The sequence below is a fragment of the Schistocerca americana genome, chromosome 7, assembly GCF_021461395.2.
Source record: "Schistocerca americana isolate TAMUIC-IGC-003095 chromosome 7, iqSchAmer2.1, whole genome shotgun sequence".
NCBI classification, from domain to species: Eukaryota; Metazoa; Arthropoda; class Insecta; order Orthoptera; family Acrididae; genus Schistocerca; species Schistocerca americana.
In genome coordinates, this window is record NC_060125.1 from 117,774,987 (window position 1) to 117,794,968 (window position 19,982).

A 19,982-nucleotide genomic window follows, 5' to 3' on the forward strand; every position below is an offset into this window, starting at 1 on the left:
TGTAACTAGAATTTGCATATTCAGAAAACGACGGTAAAAATTTACGAGACCTAGAAAACTGCGGACTTGTCTTTTTGTGGATGGAACTGGAATGGCTCTGATTGCTTCTAACTTTTCAGGATCCGGCTCAATGCCTTCAGAAAAAATAATATGTCCCAAAAACCTCACCTTTGACCTACCGAATTCAGACTTTTCCAAGTTAACTGTAATTCCAGATTCTGCAAAAATAAGTAACAAACTGTTGAGGATGCGATTATGTTGTTCCCATGAGGCTTCTGCTATCAGAATATCGCCCACATATAAGGTGATGTGACGTTTTAAGAAATCAGGTAATATGGAATTTAGCCCGCGAATGAACGCTGCCGAAGAAATGTTCAAACCAAAAGGAAGATTCCGAAATTGATAACAAACGCCGAAACAAAGAAAAGCTGTGTATTTTCTACATTCTGGATGAAGTTCGATCTGATAAAAGCTGGATCTGAGATCAATAGAAGACAATACTTTTACACCATTAAAATTTTAAAGAAGTTCTTCCATCGTTTGCGGCCTGTCTGTTTCAGGAATGATGATAATATTGATTTGTCTCGAATCTAAGACAAGCCTGATCGATCCATTTTTCTTCTCAACAACATGTAATGGATTATTGTCTGAGCTTACTGCAGGCTCAATAAAGCCCTCGTCCAGCGTAGATTGTATTTCTGTTCTAACACGGTCCCTATAATGTGCTGGAATTACGTATGGTCTAACACAAAATTTAGTATGCTCGCGAACACGAGATTGGTATTGAAATCCCTTGATTTTTCCTGTTTTGTGAGTAAAAACTGTGGAATGTGCTTGTAAAATCTCAAAAAGGTCCTGCCTATCAGTGTCATTACAATTCTCCATTGTTTGAATTTTATTCTGAATTAACTCATTAGTTTCAAATATGCCGTCGATATCATCCCTGTCAGTACTTGCAGAGTGATCGTTGGTGTCTAGTTCCGTAGAAAATTCCGAACTATTGTCTAACAGAAAGTAAAGCTGATTAATTAACTCGTCATGGTTTGAGAGCAAATCTTCAAATTTCAAAGCTATTGACTTACTTTCTTTCTCTAAACTTATTTCAGCATCATGAAAGTTTAAGATAGCTTTGTATTCATTCAAAAAGTCTACTCCCAATATAATTTCCGTCGACAATAATGGAACAATAAGAAAGTTCATAGAAAAGCTGTGGCTTTGACAAAAGAATTCTAAGTAGGTTTGTTGGCGTACATCTGCACTTTTTCCAAAGATTGCACCTTGTAATTTAATCTTACGTAACGGAAGTGTGGGACAATCGTTCGATTTGCTGCATTTGCTAAAGGCTGTTTCACTAATTACTGAAATGGGACTGCCAGTCAAGTACTGCTGTAAATTTTACGTCATTTACTGTAATGTGAATTACAGGATATGCAATGTTGTTATGTTTTACGTCATGTTCCTGGAGTAAGATGTCCCTAATGTCTTCCATTTTTACGTAATTACTAGGTACGGCAGCTGCGTCGTCAGTTTCATACGTACGTTTTGTGGCTGCTAGCGGTATGAGTCATTGCCTATTGTCTCTTTGTTGGCGCGCGTCGTTGTTGGGATTTGGAGACCTAGCTTCTACAAATTCACCTTGTCCAGAGGGCCCTGCCCTGTTTGAATCCCGCCAGTTCTGATGCAATTCAGGTCTGTCGCTAGGATGATATAGTCTGTCGTCATGTCGGTAGATTCCATAGTTTCTTTCTTGTCGGTCACGAGGTGGAGAATTTCTCCCGGAATCGTAACTGCGCGCTGGACCGTTGCGTCTAAAGTTATTCTATCTCCCTTGATAATATTTATTTTGGTTCCCATATTGTCTGTTTCTCCGATTGTCTCTGTGATAGTCATTACCGCGGAGAGGTGATCTTTCCCTGTAATTATTACTACTCTGCCAACGGTTGTCATACGGGTGGTGTCTGTTGTGGTCACGATTTGTGTTGTGAGAATAGCCTTGTCGTGTACAGTTATTATTTCTTTCATCGCGGAATTGCGACGGATGTGACCTGTAATTGTTGTGTTCCTGTTTTCGCGTTCCGCGATTGTCAGTGTCAATTTCTAATTCTTGTAACAGTCCCTGAAAAGCTTTAGTGTCGTCTTTGCAACGTCCTGCCAAAATAATATGTCGTAGATGTTCAGGTAATTTGATTAAGCAAATGCGGATGAGTTCTGAGGTGCTGTATGGGTTTGAGAGGTACTGATTCTTGTGCAACATGTCTTCAAAATATTTCACAAGACTGGAAAATTCGGATTGTTCGAAATGTTTCATCATTATGATGCTATGTTTTACTCTGTCTTGTGTGGCTTGAGACCAATATGCCGAGAGGAAGGCATGGTAAAATTCTCCACTGTGGCAATCGTGAATGACCGATCGCATTCTTACAGCTGGTTCATTCTCTAAATAACCACACATAAATTCTAATCTGTGTTCTAAAGACCAGTTGGGAGGAAAACAATGAGAGAATTGATGGAGCCATGCTTGTGGATGAATGTCGTTGCCAGAATTCTTAAATGTTTTGAATTTACGTGTAGTAATGAACAGCTTATAGTCAAAATCATCATGTCGGCGAGACGCATGTCGGTCATTGTTACGTCGTTTCGGCGTTTCCATCTCAAAATTCGGTGTACCTTGACAATTTCTTTCATAATTTCCGAAGTGCCCTGTGTTATTATTTTGTGGCTGTTCCGTATTTCTATGTCCCTCTTCCCGTATTGGAGCGCGAATGTCCTCTGAAATAAGTAATTCTTGTATTATCTGTGTCAGCTGATCTTGTACTTCTTGGATTTCTCTTTGGTGTTGCGTATTAATTTGATTCTGATTTTGTTTGAATTTCCTGATTTGTTCGCACTCTTCTGTGTCATTAAAGACTACCAGTTTTGTGTCATTCAGATTATCATCTACCTTCGTAGATAAATTATTTAGCTGATCCGCAAGTTCGACTACTTTCTCTGATAATGAACTAATTTCCTCTATGTGTCTTTCTGAACCAATTTTCAGAGTATCTACAGTGTCCTTTAAGTTTTCCTGAGTTTTTGAAAGTTGCGTAACCGAATCGGTAGATGCAACTGAGTCAATTTTAGCTTGCAAGGTCTCATGATTTTCATGAACAATAGTTTGCAGTTCTTTTATGGCTGCTTCGTGATTCTGTAATGCATTTTCATGCTGCCAAAAAATAGGTTGAAAATGCTCACAAATTTGTGTTTTTACGTCATTACAGACTTTTTGACATTTCGATTCAATGTTATGTAACTCAGTAGTTAAATTTCACGTGTTTGTTCAAGTGTGATGTCTAACTTTTGAAGCTTTTGCTGTGCTTGTCTCTGATTTTGTTCCATTTGTTGCATTAATTGCAATAATAATGTATTAGTGTCTGGAATCTGTTTCTCTATGCTTTTTGGCAGTGCATTTTCACCGGCAACATTCACATTTTGACAAGCAGAAAATGTGTCTTGACTCATTTGAGAAAACGGTGAGGGCCCAAAACCTGAGTCTACAGTATTTGCAATATTGTGTTCTGTCATTTCGGATTCCTGAGGCGAGCTGTTGCTGACCGATCGATCGATAACGCTTCCCTGCTCACTACTTGTTTCACTGTCTACACCATTATTTGCCGCCCACTCCATTCCCCTATGCACTATTACCAAATTACTACTTTGAATGTCTGTTAATTCATTACACAGTGGTGCTGATAAGCTACGCTCGTCGTCACTATTATTTCTCACGATAACACAGAAAAGCACAATTTGAAGAGCAAAAATAAGAAAACACAATAACATAGCACTGAAAATAATGTCTAGTTAATCGCAAGCGCAGCTGCAAAATAATTGGTGCAAATCTACATGCATGCCACAACTGTTTTACTGTACAACAATGAAAAACTACAACTACAAAGGAGATTCTCTCTACAATTACGCGCTAGCAATAAACAATAGCTACACTAATTACACAAACTACAAGAAAAAATCAGAAGATTCCAGTGAGGTATCCTCGGCTAATGGTCGACATATGTAACTTCCCCTTAGAAAAATGTATACATGACTGTGCTTAAACTGACACACAATATTTTTAGCGCAACGCAGTCTGACTTTCAGTAATCCCTACAAAAGAATGGCCCTGACTAACATTAACCTATACGTTTCACAAATCACTTACCACACAAAAATCTTTGTTACTGAAGCTACTGCAATACAGCGAGCGCCACTACTGCCAGCTAAATAAAATATTCAAACTACTGAAGGCACTAACTACTAACAGGCACAGTTAGCAAAAGAAAGATTTTGACAAAGAACAAACAATGTATTTACCTTAATAGTCGACACTTTTATTCAGTTTTGTAAAAATGTAATAACTGATATGAAAACAACTAAACATCAACAGGAACTGGACACACAGCAGCGAAGTAAACACTGTCTTTGATGAAGGGAGAAAGTGAAACCTATGGTAAAGTTTGTTGTCTTTGTGTTTACAATCCTACAACTGCTGCGAATAAACCGGAGAACAGACCTTTCGAAAAACTAATAGTGAAATATAGTCGCGAAATATTTTTGTGCAGCAAAATCCTTTTTATAGATAAAGTAATTTCTTTCAAAATGGTTCAAATGGCTCGAAGCACTATGGGACTTAACATCTGAGGTCATCAGTCCCCTACAAGTAGAACTACTTAAACCTAACTGACCTAAGGACATCACACACATCCATGCCCGAGGCAGGATTCGAACCTGCGACCGTAGCAGCAGCGCGGTTCCGGAGTGAAGCGTCTAGAAGCTCTCGGCCACAGCGGCCGGCGTAATTTCTTTAACTTTCCAGCAAAACTTACAGTAACAAGTACATCTACATACATACTCGCAAGCCACCGTAGCATTCATGGCGCAGCATACGTTGTAAACTTCCAAATGAAGCGAGGGGCAAACGACTGCCTGTTGCCTCCACAGGAACCCTAATTTCCTTAATCTTGTCTTCGCCTTCATTACGCAGAATGTAGGTTACCAACAGTAGAATCTTCCTGCAATCGGTACAAATGTCATTTCTCTAAAAGTTTCCAGCAGAGTTTCGCGAAAACATCGTCGTCTTTCGTCCAGAAATTCGAGTCTCTGAAGGGATATCTCTGTAACACACACGTGTTGATCAAACCACTGCTGAGAAACATAACAGTGCGCCTCTGAATAACTTCGATATTTTTCTTTAAACCGACGCGATGGGGACGCCAAACACTTGAGCAGAGGTCAAAGACTGGGTCGCACCACTGCTCTGCAGATGAGCTATATTTCCCTAAAATTCTCCCGATAAACGGAAGCCGATAATTCGCTTTCCTTGTACTGACCTCACGTGCTCGTTGCATTTCGAATCGCTTTGCACTGATACCCCTGGATATTTGATGGATATAACAGTCTCAAGCAGCATGCTGCTAATGCTGTAAGCGAACGTTACAGGACTGTAACGCAAAGAGGATACTGCAGGACCTAACAACATAGATAAATGAAGGAAATAACAGCAGAGAAAAATCAGTTCTTAGACCTAATTTCGTTAAAATAATTATTGCTTAGGAAGCTACCAGTCACCACACGATTAGAAATTTTGCCTGAGTAAGCTTCCATCATCCTACAGCCACTCAACGACAACGCCTCTCAGTACATCGCAGCGCCATCGACAAACAGCCATAAATTGCTGCTCTCCCTGTCCGCCAGATGATTAATGTACATACAGAATAAAAGCGGTCCTGTCGCGCTTCCCTTGTGCATTCCTAACGACACCCTTGTCTGATGAACATCGCCGTAGAGGACAATGTACTGAGTTCCATTACTTACTAAGTCGTCTTCGAGACACACTCTTAAGAAAACCTGCAGCGTAAGAACGGACTTTAGCAGTTTACAGTGGGCCACGGTGTCGAACACTTTCCGGAAATATAGGAATGTGGAATTTCCCTGTAGCCTTTATTCGTGGTTCGCAGAATATCGCGCGAGAAAATGGCAAGCTCAGTTTTGCGCGAGCGAAGCTTTCTAAATCCGTACTGGTTTGGGGGACAGAGCACGATTTAATTGCAGATGACCAAATACCAATGCACAGTAATTCAAAGAGAATCCCACAGAAACTAACAATGCGAGAAAAATTAAGCTCATAACAGAGGAAAGCTGTATTTGGAGCTACTTTCATTAGGGAAGTTATTACTTGAAATATGTTTTCATTTCTGAGCCGGCCAGAGTGGCCGAGCGGTTCTAGGCGCTACAGTCTGGAACCGCGCGACCGCCACGGTCGCAGGTTCGAATCCTGCCTTGGGCATGGATGTGTGTGATGTCCTTACGTTAGTTAGGTTTAAGTAGTTCTAATTCTAGGGGACTGATGACCTCAGAAGTTAAGTCCCATAGTGCTCAGAGCCATTGGACCATTTTTCATTTCTGAGAACTGAGTAAAAGTATCCATTGCCGAATGCAGACAGATGCTGAGCCATGTTTCGGTAATTATAAGTAACAGTAGTTTGCATATAGGCAAATGAAATCCAGCAGCTGGAATTTGTTGATAAATATTTGTATTTTGACATTGTCGCGAAAAAACAGTGACCTGTATATGTAATAAGTTTCCTTTAATTTATGTCTATGGTCACAAACTTTTTGTTAACAGATTACTGGTTTCGGGCTTTATGATACAGATCTGATGATGGTCATTAAAGACCGAAACCAGTAATCTGTTAAGAAAAAGTTTGTGACCATAGGCGTAAATTAAAGGAAGCTTATTAAATATTTGAATTTATTTGGTAGGTGAAGTGACAGGAATGTAGAATAAAACAATACTGAGTGCTTTCGGTGAACTAAATAGGGTTTTCAAAACGGAGCAGTCGTATGTCTAAAAAGGAAAGCTCAGTCAGCATGTATATCTTGTTTTTACTTTTCGCAGTAAAGCATGCCCTATTAAGGTGAAAACAATTTGTCAGCTGAGGACTGATCGGTATGCAATTTGGAAATCACCAGTCGAGATAGAAAATCATATGGATCTGTAAACAGACTGTGGTGAATGACTTAATTATGACCAGAATGAAAATGAAATGGAGGCATTAACCCAGGCGAAAGGATTGTAGACAGACCATGGAGATCATTTTCTGGATTCCAAGAGAAATGAAACGACAAAGAAGACAATCCAATGTATGGCCAGCAGACGGCGTGAGGAAACGTGTAGGACCAGCGTGCAGGAGTACTGCTGAAGTCTCTAACAGGCCTGAATCCGACAGGAGGTCTCGACTGGCTGACGGAGACGCGGCGGTGTTTTCCCCGGCTTCAGCCCGGCACCTCACCTGCATGGGGTCCGGCGTGATGTGTGTGACGCGGTGCCCCCTGGCCAGCAGAGCGCGGATCACGGCGTTGATGGGCAGCGCGTGGCTGACGGACGGCGTCGGCGCGACGAACAAGATGTCCGCCGACCGGCAGCCGCTCACTGCCAGCAGCACCAGCAGCGGCAGCAGCGCGGACCACGGGGACGAACTCATCTCGCCTGCAAAGGAGCAACTGGTGTGGCTGGCTGCGCAACGTCCCGATTTACTCTGAGCAGAATTGAATGAAGTATCTTTGATTTTGAGTTCATTTTTATCTAAATATCAGATCTATTAACACTACATTCGTTAATAACTGTGAGAGGCACCCACATGCCTTGCTCATACTGTGGCATCAAGCAGTCAGGCCTGCAAGATGAGTGGTCTGCCAAGCGAGTGGATTTGTTGTTATTTCTCGTGTAGCATCAATGACTGATTATGAGCTCTAGTACCCACAATTAAGCTACAAATTATTCTCTTGTTTGAATATTACGCAACGCAAACGGATAACGCCATTCTGACTATTAGTAATTTACACAACTCGGATGGTTCACTACGCTCTGGCAATACAACATTTTCTTTCTTACCCAACGGCTTTGACCAACACGTGGCCATCGCACTGAATATGAATGGCGCACACATTATAAATTCTGGGTATCATGACTACACACTATTTGAAGAACAAGGCCACCAATCTTTCTTTTCACTGCCTTTTTTATTCCGATAAATTATATTATGGTTCAAAGATAACCTAAACACACCATTACATTTTATACAACAATTACACATGAGAAACTCCGCTCAGTGGGCACGGCTTTACATTGGTGATTCTCTATCTTATGGTTTCGTAATTATCTAACGCTACAGTACACTTTCTGGATAGGATGGTGGATCTTTTGCTATGTATCACACTTCGACTCTCACACCCATCATCACGAAAATTTACTCCAGACCGAGCGGTACAAAAAGGAACATGCATAACCCACTGCCTCTGAACCTATCTTGTTACTCTCCCATGCAAACCACACATACTTAAGTTACATGAAATACATCACACTGGCAACATACAATACATCACAAAGAATAGTCACAACGTTAGAATCACTTCACTTTCAGCTTTCCCACTTCAATTAGTATTCATCCCAGTTTCACACGACACTGCCCCACTTCGTAACTTTTATTTCCTACTACGAACTCTGGAGGATATATGCACGTCTTCCTGTGCAATGCAAGCCAAGTGGCGTTGCTGGATAGGCGGCTGACTCACCTTGCTTCTCTCTCAGAGTATTAGAGTTTGAATCCAGCGTCACACGGAAACATAACACACAAAGTAATATTAGGAACACATTCGTCACACACGCGAGTCCTCAACTGATACCTTGGACGAGTACTTCTCTTTATCCTTTGTCTCATACACAGATTGAGACTCACACAGTACTCACCATGTGGAATACTCGTCTCTCCTTTCAAGTCCTGCACGCGCCATTTCTTAAATATTTCCAGCTTACAGTACACACGCCAGTAATTCAGCTTGACTTTAACACTCTGAAGTATTTCAACTTAGTACTAGCACTCGCAAGCATTCCAACTTAGTACTAGCACCCGGAAGCATTCCAACTTAGTACTAGCACCCGCAAGTATTCCAACTTATTGCTACACGTGGTTTCACAATGACCGTTGGTCACTTCCGAAGATTACTACGATTCCCTTAATATTACCTGCCTGTCACTTAATTCTCCCCCCAAAAGTTCCTGAAATAGAGAAATTATTATTCCAAGCTACTCTAAAGTATTTCACACCAATCCCATTCTCTCCACTCTTTTGTCTTTACGGAGCACACCTAAGACAAGTCTTACCAACACAAGATCCAGCGCCAGAGTGCTGAAACATGGTCGTTCTTCAGGTCATCTCGCACCTCCGCCGAAGTGGGGGAGGACCATGCCACCATATTGGTCAGCCACATTTCAGGTGTTCAATGCTCAGGTAAATTTCATCTCTTTGGTTCCGCCAAAGGTGACCAAAGGACCATCTCAAAGATGATCATATATTGCACATTCACTATCTGCCGTTAGCAGACGAAAATACATTCATTCATTTCACAGATCTCACCAATTTGGATGTAGGGATTTATTTTGTGGGAGTGCACATGTGATCAATTAAATAAATAAATTGTCATTCTTTCCTACACTGGTATCCGGCTTCCGTGTATTAAGTGAAATTGACTAATTATTATAAAAAAATATGTTGTTCTGACAAGAATAACGAAGAATGTTGCACCTATTTTCAGTATCGGGTGGTACTGTACCCTTTCAACTGTTCCACTTCTCTTTCTGTTCCGACGTGGACAGAGATTTCAGTACGTTACAAGGAACTTTCATACAAAGAAATGTAACGCACTAGTTAAACCTCACTGAACAACTAGTTTCACCCTGCTAATCAAACACTGTATTTCGTATTGTTTACATTGTACCCTACATGTCATTTAATATGAGGTACGTGTTATATGCCGTTCTTATTCAGGCAGTATTGGTGCCCATTCTGGTAGTTGAGAGACAATATGCTGGGATGTATATAGCAGTGAGTGAGACCACCAGATACACTAATGGCCATTAAAACGGGTATTCATTGGACAAATATATTGTACTAGAACTGACATGTGATAACATTTTCACACAGTTTGGGTGCATAGATCCTGAGAAATCAGTACCCAGAACAACCACCTCTGGCCGTAATAACGGCCTTGGTACTCCTGGGCATTGATTCAGAGCTTAGATGGCGTGTACAGGTACAGCTGCCCATTCAGCTTCAACACGGTACCACAGTTCATCAAGAGTAGTGACTGGCGTATTGTGACGAGCCAATTGCTCGACCACCATTGACCAGACGTTTTCAATTGATGAGAGATCTGGAGAATCTGCTGGCCAGGGCAGCAGTCGAACATTTTCTGTATCCAGAAAGGCCCGTACAGTACCTGCAACATGCGGTCGTGCATTATCCTGCTGAAATGTAGGGCTACGCAGGAATCGAATTAAGGGTAGAGCCACGGGTCGTAACACATCTGAAAAGTTACGTCCACTGTTCAAAGTGCCGTCAGTGCGAACAAGAGGTGACCGAGACGTGTAACCAATGGCACCCCATACCATCACGCCGGGTGATACGCCAGTAAGGCGATGACGAATACACGCTTCCATTGTGCGTTCACCGCGATGTTGCCAAAGACGAATGCGACCATAATTATGCTGTAAACAGAACCTGAATTCATCCGAAAAAATGACGTTTCGCCATTCTTGCACCCAGGTTCGTCGTTGAGTACACCATCGCAGGCGCTCCTGTCTGTGATGCAGCCATGGTCTCTGAGCTGATAGTCCATGGTGCTGCAAACGTCGTCGAACTGGTCGTGCAGGTCATTGTTGTCCTGCAAACGTCCCCATCTGTTGACTCAGGGATCGAGCCGTGGCTGCACGATCCGTTACAACCATGAAGATAAGATGCCTGTCATCTCGACTGCTAGTGATACGAGGGCGTTGGGATCCAGCACGGCGTTCCGTATTACCCTCCTTAACGCATGGATTCCATATTCTGCTAACAGTCGTTGGATCTTGACCAACGCGAGCAGCAATGTCGCGATACGATAAACCGTAATCGCGATAGGCTACAATCCGACCTTTATCAGAGTCGGAAACGTGATGGTATGCATTTCTCCTCCTTACACGAGGCATCACAACAACGTTTCACCAGGCAACGCCGGTCAACTGCTGTTTGTGTATGAGAAATCGATTGGAAACTTTCCTAATGTCAGCACGTTGTAGGTGTCGCCACCGGCGCCTACCTTGTGTGAATGCTGTGAAAAGCTAATCATTTCCATATCGCAGCATCTTCCTCCTGTCGGTTAAATTTCGCGTCTGTAGTACGTCATCTTCGTGGTGTAGCAATTTTAATGGCCAGTAGTGTAAAACATCTGTTCCTGTTCCAGAATCGGCTTCGCTACCATTATTAACCGTGAAATGACATTGGACTCAATAACGTGACAATAACAAATTCCATGAATACCGCTTCACAGATTTGAACTTTAATGTATGACATTAATGAGTTCGCTCCATGCCTGGTGTAACATGTAAACAGCAGAAGAAAAAAATGGTTCAAATGGCTCTAAGCAGTATGAGACTTAACATCTGAGGTCATCAGCCCTAGAACTTAGAACTACTTAAACCTAACTAACCTAAGGACATCACACACATCCATGCCCGAGGCAGGATTCGAACCTGCGGCCGTAGCAGCAGCGCGGTTGCGGACTGAAGCGCCTAGAACCGCTCGGTCACAGCTGCCGGCGACAGGAAAATGAGATACCGAAGATATAAAACTATTTTCTGGAAGATAAGGAGTGAAACCATCTCAAATTTAACGAACACAAGGACGTATGCTTATTGATGAGAAGTGTTGTAATCAAGTTCCTGACATAACACCCGGATGGAGCTTGAGCTCTCATGCCTCGTATGTCCAAATTTGTGTGAAATCTTATGGGACTTAACTGCTAAGGTCATCAGTCCCTAAGCTTACACACTACTTGAGCTAAATTATCCTAAGGACATACACACACACCCATGACCGAGGGAGGACTCGAACCTCCGCCGGGACCAGCCGCACAGTCCATGACTGCAGCGCCTAGACCACTCGGCTAATCCCGCGCGGCATACGAGCTCTTGGTACTGTTGCGGTAGTTAGTGACATCCCACGGCTAAACAGGTTTTTTAGCGCCAAACAGTGTAGTGATGTAATTACAATTATAGTTTGGACGGCCTATTCGCATAGGTCCTGTGCTGGTACGTGTTTTGCTGTTTTTTTTTTTTCGCTATAAGTTGATGTGATGACATGTCTACAGACATCGTCAACCCTCACAAATTTGTGCTGCGAACAACGGTTGTCTCAGCTGTAATACGCTTGCAAGAGCTCTGCTATCCCAGAACAGCTTCAGATACGATGATTTGTTACGTTTATTACTCCTCACTCATTTCCCGTCGAGTATTAGTAAGTATGTCATTGATTCGTATGTTATTGTTAACGGCAGGAGCAGGCTCTGGGATACTCCTTTCTGAGTAGTTGTGACTGCGTTGTTTGTGAGAATAACTGCTGCAGAGTTTGGATTCTGTCTCCCTGCGACGATAGACGCTATGATACATATCGTTATCATACGCGTTTAGGAAATGGAAAGAAATCATTATTAATGATACAAAGTGAAAGATGATTAGATACATTCTGAGTTGTTAGCTGTAGCCCATTAAGCTACTCACTCCCATACATAATGAACATATTTGGTGCACATTTGATTTGTACAGCCCAGAGTTATCCGACTGTTACAAACAGTCGCTGCGATAGAAATACGTATGTTACTTTCTGGTCTGAATCATTGTGACAGACACGCCAGCATTCTCCTTCTCAGCCAATAAACAGAATGACTGCTGTCGAATGAGAACCGCCTACAAACGAAGCCACATATGAGAAACAGTATGAAGAAACACTAGAACAATGATTTACCCAGAAAGCATGCACAGACTCTGCAACAATGTTTGAAATCACTTACAATTACAATTCGTCCTATTATACTTTCCTGTAAGGCATTACGATGTTTCTGTACAAAATAACAGAAGCAGAACCATGCGTTTTACAAAGAGTACATTTCTTACCATAAAGCACGTACACAAGGTGAGATAATGAATAATTATCAAAGTATTGTTCCATTTTCATCCCATTTCAAATAGTGCCCTACTAGAATTCGCAATTGTTTGGGTGCCAGACTCTTACTCAGTAGGAAAGCACTTCATTCATCATTCATATTTTTGTGACTTATTCCCTTGTGCGCCGGCCGCGGTGGCCGTGCGGTTCTAGGCTCTTCAGTTCGGAACCGCGCTGCTGCTACAGTCGCAGGTTCGAATCCTGCCTAGGTTAGTTAGGTTTAAGTAGTTCTAAGTTTTAGGGGACTGATGACCTCAGAAGTTGAGTCCCATAGTGCTTAGAGCCATTTGAACCATTCCCTTCTGCCATGGGTCTGCGACAGAAGTGTAGCATCGCCTGGACTGCCAAAATACATTCCCTTATAGCCGTCACGTCTATTTATGACTGCAGTACCCTGCTAACATCCAGACCGAAGGGTAATGCCGTCATTACGTTTACTGTGTCAGTTAGGTCGCGTCATTTCAAGGAGCACGGGTTCGTGAACCAAATGTCAGGAGCCGTCGTTCGCATCGTCAGTGTCCTTACGAGGCGTCATTACACCATGGTTGGCGAAGGACACACTCAACAAATCCGTATCAAATATTTGGCAAGTCAAACAGAGAAGTCCCGCCATGCTCGGTGTATTGCACACGGTTAAATTGCCGGAACACTGTACCGTCTCCTGGTTAGGATTTTCTGAAAAATCGATAGAATAATTTTTGATCCGTGAGGCAGCAAACGAAAGAAATCGCTTGAAGCGAGTGATAAAAGGTGATCAGCGACGCTGAAGAACAGCTCCGTATGACTGCTTAAATTCTGATTCCGGGAGCAAAACGCATTAATAGTTACTATTCATTCCTTCTTTTGTCCAGCGAACAAAGGCTGATTCTAGCTCTGTAAAGATTACCTCTGGCTTAAATGGACGTGATTGGAATAGCTCTTATTAAAATACAGGCCTGTTAACAATAACTGAATGGTTGAATCACTTGTACGCTTTCAGACTACAGTAGTAAATTTGTTAATTATAATAATTTCTTTTATTTGTAATATGGCCCCCGCCCGAGATATATAAGGTACTTTTACGTAGCTTCAGTCCTCTATCGTGGGCCGCCACTGCTAGCGGCCTAATGAATTTTGTCAATTACAGCTCTCGAAGCTAGCTGATTATGAAAAATTTCATTCAGTCATTATCCACGGTTGAAGGTGAATGTTTAATAACAAAGCTGTTTTTTTTTTTTTTTTTTTTTTTTTTTAAAGAAAAGAAACAGTGGTCGTACCGGACATATGCTGCCGAGTATGTTCACCTGTATTCGCCGTCACAGCTATCACGGAATATTAACTAAAATATATGCTGGTTGCGTGCTGAATATTAGCAGTGGTGTTCAAATGATTCAAATGGCTCTGAGCACTATGGGACTTAACTGCTGAGGTGATCAGTCCCCTAGAACTTAGAACTACTTAAACCTAACTAACCTAAGGACGTCACACACAACCATGCCCGAGGCAGGATTCGAACCTGCGACCGTAGTGGTCGCGCGGTTCCGGACTGTAGCGCCTAGAACCGCTCGGCCACCCCGGCCGTCAGCAACGGTGTAATACACCTTTACATACAAACTAATCCATTTCCGAGTGGAATCCCTGGGAACACTCTTAATTCATACTCTACTGAAATCTATTTTTCTGATGTGTGTAGATGTAATAAGCGAACCTTTTGCGCTTTTGCCCATAAACAGTTAAAAATGCTAACACAGCATCAGAATGTTTTTGGCGTCATAATTGTGTTTGAGTATTAAGGTGGTTTTCTGGAAATGTTGCGTTGAGCTACTGCATTATCTCTTGCCTGTAAAGTGATAGAGCATTAGTGACAGTTTGAATTCTGAAATAAAAACCTACGAGCGCTCCACATTCGTCACCACAATAAACAGCTTTGCGAGTTATAAAACATTCCATTAATACTTTGGGCACTGCATGCAACGGGAAACACCATCACATTCAAGAAACGACATAGTGTATTCCCGATTATAGTTGTTAGAAAAGAGCCGGCCGCGGTGGTCTCGCGTTTCTAGGCGCTCAGTCCGGAACCGCGCGACTGTTACGGTCGCAGGTTCGAATCCTGCCTCGGGCATGGATGTGTGTGCTGTCCTTAGGTTAGTTAGGTTTAAGTAGTTCTAAGTTCTAGGGGACTAAAGACCACAGATGTTAAGTCCCATAGTGCTCAGAGCCATTTGAGCCATTGCTTTTGTTAGAAAAGGGTCACCTAATCTTAGAGAAGTTCTAATAAGTAGATTTCATAAATGGATGTCGATTTCACACTTACCAAACGTTTATTTATATTTGGAAATCAGCACGGAATCTTATGACAATGCCACTCTTGGGGAAAAAAAGAAACAGAAAATTAACATGTGTTAATTATGTGGGATTTTGAATGTGGTTCTTCTTTCAATCTTCCTAACGTTCCTGATCTGCACAAATCACATTTCCAAATTAGCAAGAGATATGACCGAATTGACTCCGCATCCAAAATGCACAAACAACCAGATAAATGCGAGGTATAGAGCACGCAAAATGCCGTGGCTGCTAGATGCGCAATCGGCAGGGCAAGTGTAGGAAGAGAAGGAGTGGTGGGGGTCACTCAGAGTGCTGTAGGGGAAGTGTCGACTGCTGGAGGAGAAGTACCGTTCTAAACTGAAGCCTACACTCACATTTTTGGTAAATATTAAGTGGTGCCCCTCCACATCCACACTTGCATGGCAACCATTCGAAAAGATCTATTGTCACGTCTGCTTTGGTTAGAATCTAAAAAGAATTCCGCCGAAAATGCAGCGATTTATTTTCGCCTGGTTTGTTAACCATTTGTAGCTTTCAGAGAAGAGTCACGAGTTGGGAATTTTGAATAAAACCTACACATTTCTCTTCTTGCCATATTACAATTTGCTTCTTTTCCCAAAATAGCAGATTTATACAGTCTCAACCTACTAACATGTGCAGACGCAATTGATAGACTATTCTGAAACGATACATTATTTCCTTTATTAACTGAGGAGAAGTAAGGTCAGCATCTTATGAAAAAACACATCCTCGATACAAAATAAACGTGTAATGACTTCACGTATGTTGTTCCAAAATCCATAGTTCCTTGTTTTACCAGCTGTCGATAAACTAAACTCCTTCCAAACAGGCCATGAAGACCTGGCGGCACCGACCGGCCGCCATGTCATCCTCAACCCATAGGCGTCACTGGATGCGGATATGGAGGGACATGTGGTCAGCACACCGCTCTCCCGGCCGTATGTCAGTACCAGCTGACGATGGACCTTAAAAATTACATTTTTCATTGGAAAAGTCTGTAGTTAATGGAATAACACAGTAGATAAATAAGTTTTACGTAATAACCATACGGCAAAATTCTCTCCTCTTTATGTGCTATCATTTGCTAAAATCTCGTCTGAATATCTCAAACCGTTTATGAAATATGAGGAACGTTGTATTTCACTCTGGCGCAGTGCGATCGCAAATGAGACCGCTATGTCAGATCAGTTTGAAAGTAGGCTGTTCAGGTTTTTATGTTGGTAACGCCACGTAGCGCTCTGTATGAAAATCACAGACTGTGCTGTGTGCAGTCTGTGGCTGGTTTGCATTGTTGGAATAGTCACCATTGTAGTGTTGGGCAGTTGGCTGTTAACAGCGCGTAGCTTTGCGCAGTTGGAGGTGAGCCGCCAGCAGTGGTGGATGTGGGGAGAGAGATGGCGGAGTTTTGACAGCGGATGATCTGGACGTGTGTCCATCAGAGACAGTAAATTTGTAAGACTGGATGTCATGAACTGGTATATATATATATATTATATATATATTATGACTTTTGAGCTATTAAGGTAAATACATTGTTTGTTCTCTATGAAAAGTCTTTCATTTGCTAACTATGCCTATCAGTAGTTAGTGCCTTCAGTAGTTAGAATCTTTTATTTAGCTGGCAGTATTGGCGCTCGCTGTATTGCAGTAGTTTGAGTAACGAAGATTTTTGTGAGGTAAGTGATTCATGAAAGGTATAGGTTATTGTTAGTCAGGGCCATTCTTTTGTAGGGATTATTAAAAGTCAGATTGCATTGCGCTAAAAATATTGTGTGTCAATTTAATGTTGATCAGAATAAATAAAGAGTGAAATGTCTGAGTACGTTCAGTTTTGCTCAGCTGTTAGAAAAGCAAATAATGTAAGGAGTTTACCAGTACAGTAATTCAATTAATCTTGTAAGGGAACGTTTCAAGTTTCCTTGAGATTAGTGACAGAACCTCCAACCTAATCTAAAGAAAAATTATATATGCAGCAACATATTATGTAATATACACAACACACAAAATCAAAGCGACCCCAATTTTTCAATGCAAACTTTCTCGCATTTCGCGCAGCGTCTTACTTCCAGGTAAATATCACAACAACTATGACCATTAACGAAATGATGGGTACATCATAATGGACCTGACATACAAAGCTACAAGTAGGGCAAAAATGAAGTGCTTATTACAGAATAGTTCCTGTAAAATCATTTGAGAAAGGTTGGAGGGCGTGCGCGTCGATTTTGTCATCGCCGACCAGCCGAAAGATGCCAAACGCTTGTCGGCCGCCTCTCCCAAACAAACGAATAACTCGCCCAGGTCTTTGGACGGAAACTGGTCAATGAACATCAGCCACAGTACCCTGCGCGACCTACAGTCAGGTGTACGGACTCTGTTGTGCTACACTGCCACCTCGCACTTACTTCTTCTGACTACACAGTCAGCATGGGATGACAGCCATGAAGTAAAGTTAAGAATACAGTGTTCTCTGTTCTCAGCCTAATCTTCATTGGAGGGGTGACAGCATACTTTTAGCCATTGTGACATACGAGAAACTGCCTCAAAGTATCATAATAAAGGGGATCGTTGCAAAAGTTACCCTGATATGGCAAACAAATACGCAAGAACAAGTTACTTGCTTGGAATATACACTCCTGGAAATGGAAAAAAGAACACATTGACACCGGTGTGTCAGACCCACCATACTTGCTCCGGACACTGCGAGAGGGCTGTACAAGCAATGATCACACGCACGGCACAGCGGACACACCAGGAACCGCGGTGTTGGCCGTCGAATGGCGCTAGCTGCGCAGCATTTGTGCACCGCCGCCGTCAGTGTCAGCCAGTTTGCCGTGGCATACGGAGCTCCATCGCAGTCTTTAACACTGGTAGCATGCCGCGACAGCGTGGACGTGAACCGTATGTGCAGTTGACGGACTTTGAGCGAGGGCGTATAGTGGGCATGCGGGAGGCCGGGTGGACGTACCGCCGAATTGCTCAACACGTGGGGCGTGAGGTCTCCACAGTACATCGATGTTGTCGCCAGTGGTCGGCGGAAGTTGCACGTGCCCGTCGACCTGGGACCGGACCGCAGCGACGCACGGATGCACGCCAAGACCGTAGGATCCTACGCAGTGCCGTAGGGGACCGCACCGCCACTTCCCAGCAAATTAGGGACACTGTTGCTCCTGGGGTATCGGCGAGGACCATTCGCAACCGTCTCCATGAAGCTGGGCTACGGTCCCGCACACCGTTAGGCCGTCTTCCGCTCACGCCCCAACATCGTGCAGCCCGCCTCCAGTGGTGTCGCGACAGGCGTGAATGGAGGGACGAATGGAGACGTGTCGTCTTCAGCGATGAGAGTCGCTTCTGCCTTGGTGCCAATGATGGTCGTATGCGTGTTTGGCGCCGTGCAGGTGAGCGCCACAATCAGGACTGCATACGACCGAGGCACACAGGGCCAACACCCGGCATCATGGTGTGGGGAGCGATCTCCTACACTGGCCGTACACCACTGGTGATCGTCGAGGGGACATTGAATAGTGCACGGTACATCCAAACCGTATTCGAACCCATCGTTCTACCATTCCTAGACCGGCAAGGGAACTTGCTGTTCCAACAGGACAATGCACGTCCGCATGTATCCCGTGCCACCCAACGTGCTCTAGAAGGTGTAAGTCAACTACCCTGGCCAGCAAGATCTCCGGATCTGTCCCCCATTGAGCATGTTTGGGACTGGATGAAGCGTCGTCTGACGCGGTCTGCACGTCCAGCACGAACGCTGGTCCAACTGAGGCGCCAGGTGGAAATGGCATGGCAAGCCGTTCCACAGGACTACATCCAGCATCTCTACGATCGTCTCCATGGGAGAATAGCAGCCTGCATTGCTGCGAAAGGTGGATATACACTGTACTAGTGCCGACATTGTGCATGCTCTGTTGCCTGTGTCTATGTGCCTGTGGTTCTGTCAGTGTGAACATGTGATGTATCTGACCCCAGGAATGTGTCAATAAGGTTTCCCCTTCCTGGGACAATGAATTCACGGTGTTCTTATTTCAATTTCCAGGAGTGTAATTTGTACTGTTGGCTGACATAGCATACACAGTGTCTAGAAGAGAATGTGTAACGCAAGATTGAACGATCAGAAATACAGCTCGTTTCAAAATGAATATACGATTTTTAAGGCATTTATTACATGCAACTTACAGTTATAAATAATACGTGAAATGAAAGAGCAACTCAATTTGTTTTGTATACCTGCACACAAAGTGGAGAGTACGGAACCACCAAGAGTGAGTGAAGAACGCCTTGAGCGTGTGAGACCGTCATGCGTAGCCCCAAAAGTGACGTCCGTGTGGATACTTAAGGAGACGCTTACAACTAAGTCCTAGTAGTTTGCAGTGGTTACAAGCTCTAAACCAGGGGAGGCCAAGATTTCGGCTTGCAAGCCGCGCCCAGGCACGAGTGCCAAAGCGCTCATCATCGCTGTACGTTTTCCCAAAAGTCACGCCACGCTGTCTGAACTTTAGGAGAGGGAAGAGGGGAAAACTGCGAACGCGCCGCATGGCAGTCAAATCACACTGCATACAACTGTTTTATATTACA

At 43.2% G+C, this 19,982-nt stretch overlaps 1 protein-coding gene across 1 annotated transcript in view; it reads right to left on the minus strand.

Moving 5' to 3' along the window:
* Positions 1-19,982, minus strand: part of LOC124621979 (UDP-glycosyltransferase UGT5-like) — a 151,489-nt gene that overhangs the window by 73,904 nt on the left and 57,603 nt on the right. Inside the window, exon 2 of the mRNA XM_047147516.1 lies at positions 7,323-7,519. Within this exon, the coding sequence (XP_047003472.1) occupies positions 7,323-7,514 (192 nt within the window). The 5' untranslated portion in view covers positions 7,515-7,519. The remainder of the gene's footprint in view (positions 1-7,322; positions 7,520-19,982) is intronic.